Source organism: Corapipo altera, unplaced genomic scaffold, assembly GCF_003945725.1.
Source record: "Corapipo altera isolate COAL_440 unplaced genomic scaffold, ASM394572v1 343, whole genome shotgun sequence".
Classification (NCBI taxonomy): Eukaryota; Metazoa; Chordata; class Aves; order Passeriformes; family Pipridae; genus Corapipo; species Corapipo altera.
In genome coordinates, this window is record NW_020884913.1 from 2087534 (window position 1) to 2101311 (window position 13778).

At 40.6% G+C, this 13778-nt stretch overlaps 1 protein-coding gene across 4 annotated transcripts in view; it reads left to right on the forward strand.

Moving 5' to 3' along the window:
* Positions 1-13778, forward strand: part of PRKCA (protein kinase C alpha) — a 145752-nt gene that overhangs the window by 112776 nt on the left and 19198 nt on the right. For 3 of the 4 annotated variants that reach the window (XR_003529567.1, XM_027654672.1, XM_027654674.1), the window contains 5 exons: positions 8368-8511; positions 9258-9431; positions 10362-10453; positions 12054-12116; positions 12347-12485. Coding sequence is in view for 3 of the 4 variants with exons in the window: in XM_027654672.1 (XP_027510473.1) it covers positions 8368-8511; positions 9258-9431; positions 10362-10453; positions 12054-12116; positions 12347-12485 (612 nt within the window). In the remaining variant the exon portion in view is untranslated. Of the gene's footprint in view, positions 1-5033; positions 5058-8367; positions 8512-9257; positions 9432-10361; positions 10454-12053; positions 12117-12346; positions 12486-13778 lie in introns of all 4 variants that reach the window. The other variant, XM_027654673.1, reaches the window with a different exon arrangement.

Here is a 13778-nt window from a genome sequence, read left to right on the forward strand (position 1 = left end):
GTTGGATCAAGGGTTGGACTTGATGATCTCGGAGGTCCCTTCCAGCCCAGATGATTCTGTGATTCTATGATTCTCTGATCATCCCAAATCCCCCCTCTCCTTGGGGCTGGCAGTGACTTGGCAGCGCTGACCTCAGCTCAGAGGCGTCGCTGCCTCCTGCGGGACCATCACACAGCTCTGGGAATGATTGGGAATGTTGCTGGAGGTAATCACTTCAAGTGGGGCTGCTGGGAGCTTGTGTGCCCGAGTGCACAGGATCAGAACTGAAAGGAAGCAGCAGGAGCAGCTGCAGGAGGAAGGCTGTGTTCCCCAGGATAACGCCTTGGTTCTGAGCTAGAAACCTGTAAAACGTGCAAAACTGATTTTATAACGTCATAGCAGAGCTGGGGCTGCTGAGAGCGAGGTCAGGCAGCACAGAAAAACTTGGTTATGGAATAATCATATGCTGGGAAGGATCACACATTTATCCTGATGTTGTTCCGCTGCAAAGTGTATATTTAAATAGATTAGTTCTCAACACCGTGCAGAAAACACCTTCATCTTTTTGGGTGTGTGTGTTTGTGTGTGATAAATGGTTTCATAGCACGTTAAGATTTGGATACACAATCCCCAAGGCTTTAAAATCAGTCCTGGTCTGCAGCTTTGCATGCCTGGGGGGGTTTGATTGCAAGGATTTGCTCTAGGATTAGGTAGAAAGTCCTTAAAATTATTTAAGCACAGAATTTTATTATTGTTTGCCCATATTGAGATGAGTTTTATGCTTAAAAGCAAATTCCACACTCAAGATTGAAAACTAGCAGTAATTTGCATAATTAAAAAATGAAGGAGCATATATAAAAGCAATTCCTTTTTTGACACTTAGGGATTTGCTGTTGTAGCATCCTATTTGCTGTTTGGGGTTTTTATTAGCACTACCACAGGATACTTCTGCAAGAAGTCTTGAATATTATTCCTAGGCAGCCTCTTTAATTACATTTCTCCTCGTTAGGCACCGCTCTGTTGCAGGGCAGAGCGTGTTTGGCAATAAAGGCAGAAAACAAAGTGGACTCAGGTGGCCACAGGATTATTAAACAGATTAAACATGTTGACAGTGCCAAATGGGGGACTGGAAACTCTTCCCTCTCTAGATTTCACAGCTCACATGCAGATCTATTTGTTGTCCAGGGCAATATCCCCTCAAATTTCTATCTTAGGATAGATATATCCTTTTTCCACTGACTGTCTTTCATTGTCATTTGAATTAGTTGCCTACATTTTCTAAGGGATATGTTTACCTCAATTTTTTTGCCTGGCAAATTTGGGAATTTTTTTTGAAATCACCTATTCAAGTATTTCATATAGTTTTAACTTCTATCCAGCGACACCAAAAAGTTAAAAAAAATACTGAATCAATTGGAAAACTGATTATAACCCCCCCCCCCCAAACAAGGTCTGTTGGGATGCTCCGTGGTGTATTAAACTGTTGTCTTGTCCTTTCAGATTCTCTTTTTGCCTTTATCTGAAGTAACAATGTTGAGCTGGAGAAAATATTTTCTCCTCAGAGCGAGAAACCACAAGAGGTCAGCAAAGAACAGAGAAAAGCTCCCAGAGCTGAGCTGGCTCCAGCAAAAGGCCTGAAAGGAAGGAAGTCATCCACGTTTTGTATGTGTATATTTAGAAATATATAAACCCAGTAAATTAAAAGCTGTTTTGATAAAATTAATTTTTTCAGGCAAATCATTTCAATAAATTTACTGTTACTAACCAAAAGGGTAAATATGACACAAGTTTAAGGGAAACAGGAGAGGAAATGAGGAGAAAAGTAAATTAAAGACACAAAATAGTCTATATTTAACTCCCAGGTAGAGTTTTATCACCCTCCCCATTTATAGTTTTATGAAACATCCCCTTTGCCTTCATGCCTTTTTCCTAGCAGTGGGAATGACAGGAATTTTTTTCAGTAACTAGTTTAGCTAATGAAGCAAAAATGCATTTTCATTTTTATAGATTGCACTTTTTACTGCTTAGGTCTTAGCTCACCACAGTGACATGGCCACCACGAAAATAAATCTAAGAGTGCAGATGAGCAGCTTTCTGCTTATTTACATCTCCTCAGTGTTGTCCTTGCTGCAGAGAAGTCTTGCTGGAGCGTAAATCCACCAAGGAATCCATGGCTGAAAACCTTGTGGATCCTTGATGGTGTCCCTGGTATCATCTCTCCCTGCTTGTGTACTGCCATGTCTTGTGTGGGCATCTCCAGCCTCCTGCTCCTTTTTATATGGATAAATATGTGTATATACATTAATTTCTGTGATTTAGTTCATCAGTTAATTTGGTTGTGACAGGGAGGGGTGAGAGTGCACCGTGTGATGGGAAAAGTCGCCGCCCTCGCGAGTGTTTGTAACTCCAAGGAGAGAAACACAAGAGCCAGACATCGTGTCCATGTTCTGTTTTACAGAAAATTTAGTGCAAAAGCAGCTCTCAAGATTGCTCAGCACAGGTTTAGTAGGAAAAAATTAGCCAAGGAAGTTCCTTCCCTCTGTTGGCTTGAGCAGTGAGGACACGAGCTCGGGTTGGACCAAGGTAACACCGGTTCCAGCCCCTCTCTGCTCAGAGCTGCTGGGCTGCTCCATCAGCTGGAATTTAGGCTCCAACTTTCTCTGTTCTGTGTTGTTTCCATGACTACAAAACTCCCTGCTAATGATTTATAAGCTGGCATTAGGTTATGGTATTAAGATTAAACCTCGGTCTGGTGAAGTATTAGGTCTTGGCTGGGGCTTAGAAATGGACTCTTCTCGTTTCAGATTCTCAGCATCCTGATAATAATTAAGTTGTATAAACTAGGAAATTGATAGTCCATCATAGCATCTATAATTACATGGAATTGGAAATGCAATAATGTAAGAAACAAGCTGCCACAATGACAGAGAGAATTTCCCTGAATGGGAGGGTTTTTCCTCCAGATTTTGACTTGAGATTTATTGGATTTATTCACTTTATTAAAGGCTTGCTAATGCCTCAATCCACTGATCAAAATCCCCACTGACTGTACATGACTGGAAACCCGAATGGGTTCTCCCTTGGGACTTGGATAAATTGTTATTTCAGTTTTTCCATCCCTGGTATGAGCTTTGCTGGTTCTGTCAGTGACATCTTCTATGGTTCATTTGAGTTCTGAGCTGCTCTGATGCTTCTTGTGCAGTGTCCAGGTAGTGACAGGCAGAACTGAGCATTAATTTCACACCTGCAGCCTCCTGGGCTGGAATAGTGAAACTGGAACGTTCCTTCCCTGCTTCTCATTATTCACTTTGCCATTTCTAGAAGTGATTTGCAGAGTGTCACCTGCTGCTCTGCAATGGCTTTGGGTTGATTTAAGAATTAAGAGCAGAAACCTTGTATCAAGGTGGAGTAGAATGAGATGGCTGCTTCCATCACCCAGTGACAGTTGAAGAGCATGTTGGGGTCTAGCAAAGAACTGATGAGAACTTTTTGCAGTGTGAGGAGCAGCGGGTTTGTTAAAATTTTGCAGAGGGACTAAATCATGGCAGGGGGACATGGCTGCTCCATAGCTCTCAATTCTTGGGGCATAACACAGGTTGCCCAGAGAAGCTGTGGCTGCCTCATCCCTGGAAGTGTCCAAGGCCAGGTTGGATGGGACTTGGAGCAACCTGGGCTAGTGGAAGGTGTCCCTGCCTATGGGAGGGGGTGGGATGAGATGAGCTTTAAGGTCCCTTCCCACCCAAACCATCTAAGATAAAGCCTGTGCAGTCAGTCCTTAGAATGCTGGCCCTCGTGCAGTCAAAGCTGGGAGTTTTGGAACAGAGACTGAGCAGTTCTGTGCTCTGTTGCTCCATCACTCTTTTGCTATTCCCAGCTGAATGCAACTGCAGGGGCAGAGCAGTGGCTGGTGGGTGGAACCTGCTCTGAAGATGGGGAGGGGATGCTGCTCCATGTGGAGCACAGCTGGGAGTCTCCAGACGACTCTGCTGCTGGGGGAGCAAAGCTCTGGATTTCCCTCCTGGGCAGGTGTCAGTGGAGCAAATCCCAGAGGGATGGGCTGGGTGTGGCTGCACCTCTCCACACGTGATGAGAATTCAGCACTGTTGTTAAATATCTTTTCATTTATCGCTTTCTGCTCTCGGAAATTTGGTCCCGGGGATGATCCTGTCGGCATCTGGGAACTCACTGAGAGGGAGTTGCCCTGACAACCGAGAAACACCTCCCCTAGTGAGCGGCACACAGAGCCTGCTGTTGGCTTGATTATCTCTCTTCCTGGGAGATGATGTGGGTTTCTCCCTTCTGAAGCTGTGCTTGGGGGATGGCAGGGGGTGGCTGCAAGTTTGGGCAGGTTTGGCTCCTGGTGTTCGTTTTCCATGTGGGAACAAAGCCAATCTTACTGAGCTGAGTGTTGCAAACAGCAGCAGGGGAGAAGTGCTGGAGGTGGGTGATACAAGGTGTTAAAGCAGTAACATCATGTCAGGTAGCTCATTACACCAGAGACCCAGGGTAGGGAAGTGAATTGTGTATATTCTTTTAAATTCTTCACAAGTTTTATTGTTTGTTGGCTAATGTGGAAAATTAACAATTCGATCTCTTTTTGCTCTGTAATTCGTAAGATTCTCTAATATAGATGTAACTGGAGGGCAGAAGAGCCAATGTTCAGGTTTATTGTTTTGTCCTGTTAGATTTCCTTCACAGTCAGAAATCAGAAAGTAAGTTATGGAAAGAGTCAACGAGAATATTTATTGTGATTAAAAATTCACTGCAGTGATGAATTCCTATTCCCCAAATCACTTCTGTTTCTTCTTTGCATCACACTTCTCATTAGGTTTTGGAAAGATTTTTTTTCATATTTAATTAAATGTATAATTGTTACTCTTAGATTAAATATAAATTGAAAGCATTTTTACTGCAAAACCTGAGATATCTTTTCCAAAAAGCACATGCCAAATTCCAAGAGACTCTCCAATGTAACACACTGTAATATCTGTAACACTCCATGGAGAAGTGAATTTGGGCTGGATATATAAGTTATTTCTCACCTGTGGTTTCAGGGTAAAAGAACTGGCCGAGATAAGGTGCGTCCAAACCAGAGGAAGTAAGATGATGTGCATGTCTTGTTTTCTTTTTAGATTAACTTTTCTGCTCCCAGTGCAGACTAATTTCTCTTTAACATTCTGTTTTCCTGGTTGGTTTGCTGCAAGCTGGCTTCATTGTAACAATATTGTGGTTTTGTCCAAGATAATAATAAGCCAAGCAGTTGGAATGTAAATTGAAAATTAATCCAGGGCCTGAGATGGCATCTTCAACTTCAGCAAATTTTAATATCCATAAAAAATAAGGGGGGGATTCAAGCAGGATTCTGTGATTTTCAATTTTAGTCGTGATAGGGAAAGGCAAAATGTCATTGCTCTTTTCCAATAAGCTTTTATGAATCATTTGAGTTTATGTCCCTTCTGTAGCTGCAAAACTGGTGTTGCTCTGGCAATCTGGACGAGTGTGTTGCCTGCATGGCATTTTCCCTCTGCAATAGTCAAGATGTTTCAGATACAAAGCTCACGGTGGAGCTCAGTGAAATGTGTGGAAATTCCCACTGTGTTTTCACTGGGACCTTAGGCCAAAAAGCAGTAAAAGGGAATTCATAATCTAAATGTGAAAAACTATTTTGCATGCTCATAAACAACTGGTCAGTGGCCGAGCTGAAGGGGAATAAGGACCTTTGATAAGGATGTGACCATTTAAAAAGGTCATTTAATTAGGCCATCCCACTTTGGGGCGTGTGCTTTCGTTGAGTCAGCAGGGTTATTCTCAAGCATTTCATGGCATTCCATGTTCCCAGGCTTCCTTACACATGGTTTGCAGCAGGATTCTCTCTTTACACCCACCAGTGCTTGTGCAGTGTGATAAGCAGGATCATCTCCTTCCCTTGCCACGGGTCACTCACAGCTCAGCACAGTCCAGCAGCTCCTGCCTGTGCTGACCTTCTGCCTGAACCAGGTAGCACAGAGCCCACCTGACCAAACAGGAGGAACCCTGTGTTCTCCTTAAAAATCCACCATATGGAAAAAGAAATTGTCAAATTGAGGGTGACATCTAATTTAAAAAAGGATTAAAAGAAGTGAGAGGAGCATGTCTCTGTTGCTCGTTGAATCTTAAGTGTCGCCTTGCAAAGATACAGAGAGGCCTTGGCTGGGCTCTTGAATATTATTTTAAGATCCTGCCTTCAGATCCTGACAACTCCATCCCACCCAAGTGAGTTCAGTGCCTCCAGCTCTGGAGCCAGCAGCAGGCACAGGAGCCTGCTGGTGAACCTGCCATGTTTCCCTTTGGAAAATGTGCTGGAAGCACGTGGTGCCCGGGATTGCAGCGCTGCAGAGAGCACTCCCTGCCTGCACGGCAGGTTTGTACCCGAGAAAACAAATGGCCTCGGAACAAAATGTGATTTGTTGTTTCAAATTCTGTATTTTTTGAACAAGCTGCCAATGACCTGCCCAGTGGGTTTAAAGTACAAGACATAAAGCTGGTGTTGTCCAGTCAAGGCCTGATTTGGATCTCCAGTACCCAGTGAAAAGGCGGATATTGAAATTGCTTTTTGTATCCCAAAAGTAAGACCTTTATCTGAGATCCCACGTGCCAGAGCATCACAGAGACATGGCCAGTAAAGCTGCTCCTTTGAACCACGTCTTCATCTTGTACAAAGAAAGGATATTGGGATTTTTTTTTTTTAAACTTGTTTGCTTATGGCTCAATCTTGTATTGTGGCCTCTGTCCTGCCAAAGTGCTCCATCACAGCCCCTGGATTTGTCCCAGCAGCTGGATCTGCTGTGGGATCATCCCTTGCAGACTCAGGGATTTAGGCTGACACCCAGGACTGGCTCTTCCTGAACATTTGCACAGCACATGATGCTCATCAGCATCTCCAAGTGCTGCTTTCATGCAAACAAATAATAACATTGGTGGGGAAAAAAAAATCCACATTCTAAGCTGTAATACAATTTTTTTTACAAAAGAGATCTGAACTTCCAAAGTTCCTATTCCTGTAGCAGGGTATAAGATTTTCTATGCTCATAAAGGTGCAGGAAGAGTCATCCAAGCTGAATATGGTTTTCAAGTGACGTGTGGTTTTTTTGTCAGATGATTATTTGACATTACTGTCTGCAGGAGTAGAGAGCTGCAGTCCATGAATTGAGTCATCCCTTTCAATCTTATGGTTTTAAACTTGTCTGGGGAGGGCAAAGTTTGTAACTTCCCCTTTGCAGTGAGGCTGCCAAAGGTGTTTGCCAGGCCAGTCTTTTAGAGTGATATATTGTGTGGTTTTGAATAAACTTTAATTTCTGTAATTTTCTTTATCTGTAAACCAATGATAATATACAAATACTGTCCTTTTGCAGCACATCCTGAAATATCAGAGTAAATTAACCCTGTTAGAGGTTATTAACCAGACCAACAACCAGACAGATGGGGAAAGCACTTATATCCCAAAGCATTATTAAACCTTCTTGGCTTTGCTTCTGCTGGTATATGGGATTATTTTGAGAAAAAAAAAAAAAAGGGGGATATTATCTTTTAGCCTGCATTATCTTTTGGTGAGTCTTATTTTTTCTCTTCTATTAACTTTGAGATTTGAAATGCAACTTGAGCAATTACATGATGTCTTATGTGAAATACTGAGACTGTTCAACCTTTTGTAAACCAGACTGTCTGAGCAAGGCAGAGTCCTTGTATGTAATATTCCCTTTCCTCCCTTTTCCAGATCAACCCTTGATTGAAAATCAAAGTTGATTGTATTGCTGGTTTGACAGTGGCCATGTTCATCTGCATTAATTCTCATGCATTGTGTTATTTTTAATGTAGGTTATTTTTCTTAATGCATGTCTCAATTTTCCTAACTCTTGCTATGCAGTGACTTGAAGAATTACATTTGAAAAGAGAATGTATTGAAGAGATGGTTTAAGTCCTAAAATACCCTGTGTAGATTATAGCATGGTATTTTTTGAAAGCTTTTTTTTTTTTAATTTTATTTGTCTTTCAAAACAAAAGCACCAGATAAGCTGCTTTTGGCATGAAAATAAGTGATCTCTTTTCCCTTTGTTTTTGGGCTTTGCTTTGGTTTTGCTCTTTTAACCAGATAAGTACATCTGCTTTATCTGGTTATACATGAACAGTTTCCTACTTTAACCCCCTCAAGAGTGCCAAAAGTGTTGTTGGGACGGGTCTTTGAAGATGTGTCTGTGCACATTTTGTTATGCAGCCTTTCTCCTGGGAATGCCACCTCAGACATGGTCCAATTGTACCCTGCACCCAGCGATCCCTCCCGCCAGGAAAACTGGGCTGTTCTTCTTCTTACTTCCCTGTTTCTGTGTGTGTATGTGTGTGTATGTTCTTCAGAAAGCCAAACTTGGGCCAGCTGGTAACAAAGTCATTACTTCAACAGAAGACAAGAGCTCAAGTGTGCCATCCAACAATCTGGACAGGGTCAAGCTGACAGATTTCAACTTCCTCATGGTTCTTGGAAAGGGGAGCTTTGGGAAGGTAGGAATTCTTTATAATTATTCCACTCCCGTTCCTTTTTCTTTTTTTTTTTTTTTTTTACCTTGAGGAGGAATGAATGAATAATTCCCTGAGAAGCAAAAGCCAGGGTCAAAAGGATGTGCATTTTTGAGGGAGGATCTCTTAACAGGGAGCATGGTGGTTCCCTAAGGACTAGAGGGCTTCAGTCTTGACTGGCAATTTTCTTGAAAAGGTAAAAATAAATTATAAAAGACTGTTGGGCAAGATGTGAGAAACAGTTGCTGACTTTTAGATCCTCACTTCTTGGCAGGTTCAAGGAAATCAAGTTTACTTTTCTGGCTTTGCTACCTAGGTCACTGTGCCAGTTCTGGAAGTCACCAACATTGGTAAGGCTGGACATTGGGGAAAAGCCAGGAATGGTGTGTGTAGTATTTATTTGAAATCCATTAGTTGAAGGAACAGGCTGCTATTTTTCTGTCTGTTTGAACACCACTTCTGTGATAAAGTGCCCTTTACTGAAGAAGTCCCCTGGGACTTAACATTTTATCAGCCCTTCAGCGACGTGCCTGTGATCAACCAGAGGGTTTTGGCACAGGCTGTGCCTGAAATGATGGTACAGCTCGTTGCAGTGGGTGAGTGATGACCATCATTTTGGAGTTTTGATCAGGTTAGTCCATACCAATAAAAGGAAAAGCTGGATTGCCATCTCTGCAAATCTTGGAGGCTTGGCTTGGACGATTCTGAGCCCGTTGTTTCTCTCGGTGCAGGTGATGCTGGCAGACAGGAAGGGGACAGAGGAGCTCTATGCAATCAAAATCCTGAAGAAAGATGTGGTGATCCAGGATGATGATGTTGAATGTACAATGGTTGAAAAGCGAGTCCTGGCACTGCAGGATAAACCCCCGTTCCTGACACAGCTTCACTCCTGTTTCCAGACAGTTGTACGTGAGCTCTCTCTTCCCACCCTGCATTTTCCAGACTAAATGATCATGGATTTTAGCACTTCAATGACATTTATTATCATCCAACCCATACATCATAGCATAGAAAACAGCGAAGAAATACCACATGTAATTACCCCTTGTATTTGAAATATAAAAACTAGGTTTAAAGATTTTTCTTCTGAGTCATTCCAGCCAACCAGGGTGATAATTCCTAAATTTCATCCTGTGTGGTTTCTAAGTCAGAGCCTTAAGCCCACCTTCCCAAAGGTTCCTAAATACTTCTAAGGATTTGAGGTATTTCCCAGCCTAAATGATTCTGGGATTCTGTGAAAGAAGCCAGATCCCCTCAGCTTTCCCAGCACAATTGTCTGAGGTGTTAAAGGCACTTGCAAACTCTGCTTAATGTCTACAAATCCCTGAGCAGAAAATGGCCTGAATGCAACCAATTTGCAGACATAATCACAAGAAACCATCACCTTTTTAATAATAAAAAATCTATATTTTTTAATAGCTCCCATCTTCCAAAGGAAAACTTATTAGGAAGGTTTAGAAAAGGCCTCAGAGCAGGAATTTTCGACCACCTTTGATTTTTTTTGTTTGTTTGTTATTAGAGACCGATTTTTCAAACAGAGCTATGTTTGTATAATTCATGGGACCATTGTAGACAAATAATATGTAAAAGTGCACCACTAAAACTGACAAATTTTGTCAGACCTCCTCAGTCATTTACTCCTGCAGGTTTTACAAAACTTTCCACTTCCATTTCCTGATCTATCGATTTTGCAGGAATGTACAACCAGTCCTAATAATCCTAAAAGCTTTATAATAACATACCAGTGACTTTTTTTTTTTCTTTTTTGCTGATCAATGAATATCTAATATATTTCCTCTAATGTATTTCTCTGTGTCTTTACTGCTTTGTCCCAGGACCGGCTGTATTTTGTCATGGAGTATGTGAATGGTGGGGATCTCATGTATCACATCCAGCAAGTAGGAAAATTTAAGGAGCCACAAGCAGTGTGAGTGTTCACATTTATATATTTAAATCATGTCATCATCATTATTTTATGCTCTAAGAGGATTTGGTTTCTTCCTCTTCCCAGGCTCAGCAGGAAGTCTAAGCTGGCCTTTGATTGTGTTTTTAAGGCCCAAAAGCTGAAGTTCACGTTAAAAATGTTTGCACACATAGGCCAAAGGTATCTGTGCCTTTATTCCAAAATAGAGCACAAACAAAAGCACACAATGCCTACTTGAAAAGTGATGAGAATTTAAGCAAGGCAGCAGGAAATTAAAGCTGTTACTTGGCATTCTGGTGTTGCTTTTAAAAGCAAATATTAATAAAAAGGTGAGTGGAACATTTCAGTCTGAATTAGTGTTATAAGGAAAGGCAGCACAAATAGACTCAGCACTGCAATATAAATAAGTTTATACAAGATAAATGCAATGTATAGTTATAAGAATTTCTGTGATATATTTGCAAGGAGTTAATAACTGATTAGAAGTTTTTTATGTACATGGTCCCTTTTAGGTAATTGTACATCTGGCACATCACTGAGCAGCTGATAATGATCTACAGCACATTCAAGTGTGAATAGATCCAGCAGTACCACGTTAGTCGTGCTTATAACATCTCCTCATCACTCATTAGCGTTCCTTGAATCATTTACCAATGAAACTTTAAAAGCAAGGGTGACCAACTGTTTTAAGAATTCAGTTAAAATAACTTCTCATCTCGATTTAAGCAACCAGGGCTCATTTAAATGAGAGGCCTTCTAAATATAAGTATTTCAGATACAGAAAAATATTTTAACAACTCCCTGAAGAAAAAACTAGATGGTGTCAGATCATCTTTGACTCCCAGCTAATGTAACTTGCCAACACTTAACAAAATCTGTGGTGCTTTCTGACAGCTTCTGCCTGTGCAGCATCTTCAGCACACGTGTTCACCAACACCTCTGATCAAGTGTTGCAGAGCTCAGCCTTCCTCTCCCTTATGCTAAGCCTAAAAATTAATCTCATCTTTAAATAATCCTCTTGCATATAATTTCCACAGCAACCAGCTTCAAACAGCCATCAATATTATATATCTTTTAACTGCATTCGGCAATTATATTTTATATGGTAATCGTTTTAATTAGCTTCATGTAATTAATCCATTAACAGCCTGTGTAAAGGAATACTATTTCTGCAAATTATTTCATGCCATATGAATTGCAGTGTACATTGAGCTGCATCCTGAATTCATCAATATGTGATTAGAGATAAGGATCTTTGCAGCAGAGTCAGATCGGTCCAAATAAAAAATGCTGTGCTCCAGCTACACCATTTTTTGATGTCTAGGGAGACATTTTCAATATTATTTTTTTTAAATTCTGCATTATTTTATCATCAAACACTCAAAATGTGTCTTTTAAGGTCCAGTCGAAGTGAGATGTCTTTTATAGTATCTGCCCGTAATACATATTTTTATACTCTTACATATATACACACTAGAAATTATGTATTTCATGTGCTATAATGCTATCATTATTTACCATGATGCACATCCAAATGATTTTGTCAGAAGGAAATCACGAGGCAGTAAGAAATCTGTTGTGGTTTTTTTTTTTTTCCACACAGGTTCTATGCAGCCGAGATCTCCATTGGGTTATTCTTTCTCCACAACAGAGGGATTATTTATAGGTGAGTATAATCTGACATAAGTAATTCTGAACTATTTTTAAAAACCTGAATGAATCAGTTCCTTTAAGTTCCAGTGTATTTTTAAAACATTGTATAAAAAGCCATCAGTGTGGGGCTCTTTTTGTCATGTTGGTGCTGCTGAGGAGGAAACCAAAGCCCCGGTTTTACCTGAGCTTTCTGATACTTGTTGATCCTAAGCATTAACATTAAATTGCTGTGATTCTTCATAGAGATCTGAAATTAGACAATGTGATGTTGGATTCAGAAGGACACATTAAAATTGCTGATTTTGGAATGTGCAAAGAACATATGTTAGATGGAGTAACAACCAGGACCTTCTGTGGCACTCCAGACTACATTGCACCAGAGGTAAATATTGACCATTTCAAGAACCTTTTAGTCTCTCAAATGCAAATTGTCCCTACACAAATTGTACACCATGGGTTTGGATAGCTGGAATTCTGGATTCTCTGTGGATGGTACCATTATCCTTCTGCAGGTATACTGAATATCTTTATGAATTGATGCAATATTGTCAATAAGACTTTGCTATTCTAAAAATCTAGTTGATTGAAGACTTTTGATGAGATCAGTGCTTCAGCTTTGGTTCATACTAAAAAAAGACAGGCTAGGCACCTTGTGATTTTAAATTTGTAGGCTGAAAATGTTATTAAACTAAACTTTGCTATTTGTAAAGTCATAGAAACTTCCTGGGTTCCTCAGCACCTTTCCTGGTGCTGAGGTTGTTGCTGAGGTCAGCAAATACTTCACTGGGAGCAAACTTTGCTTCTTTAATGTATTTCTCCATAAGTTCTCACAGCTGCCAAAATGCATTTATTTAAAGCACTGTTTGGCATTTTCAGGAAATCACAAACCACTCAGTGAGTTTTGGGAAGGGACTCTTGAGGTCTTGAAGCTTCTCACTGACCTCTCTGTAAAACTCCTGTCATTGAAGGCCTGGCCAAAGCTGTAAGATCAGGGCTTGAATGGAGTTGACATAATAAATCCATAATTTGCCTTGAGTTTTCCATGATTTGAGAATACCTTGCTCAAGCCACTGAAAGCGACATTCAAGCATGAACCAACTGCAGTGGGTCTAAAATGAAAATTGGATCATGAGAAGCACAGTTGTGCTTTGAAGCCTGTGATAAATATGAGTTTAGAGTTGAGATTTTTAGTCTGGATATGATTTGTATTTCAATGCTTTAGGTATAAAACATTAAAAACAAGCACATGTGGTGATTTGGATATAATTCAAATATATGAATATTAAAATCTGGTATTTGTGCATACTGAGCTTTCAGGAGTCTTGATTTGTTTGGCAGCAAATTTGATGCAAGAGGCTGGGTCCTGATCCAAGATACTCAGTTGTTCAGTGAGTACTGAGCAAAAGGCAGCTCTGGCTGGAACATTTCTGGCTGTAATTGTGTTTGTTGGAATAGGGGAGATTTATACATGGACAAGTAAATTAGTGTCTAAGGTGAATTTTGTCATCTCTGCGAAATTGGAATGAAAAATAGTTTGGTTTTTTCCCAGTCGCTAATTCATACTTTTCAGAGTGAAATATCGGGTATTATAGAGCCTTGTTTTTTCACCATTTGCTCTTGCTTGCAGCAGGATATCAGAACAACCAGAATATTTCATTTTCTTCTGTCAAAACAT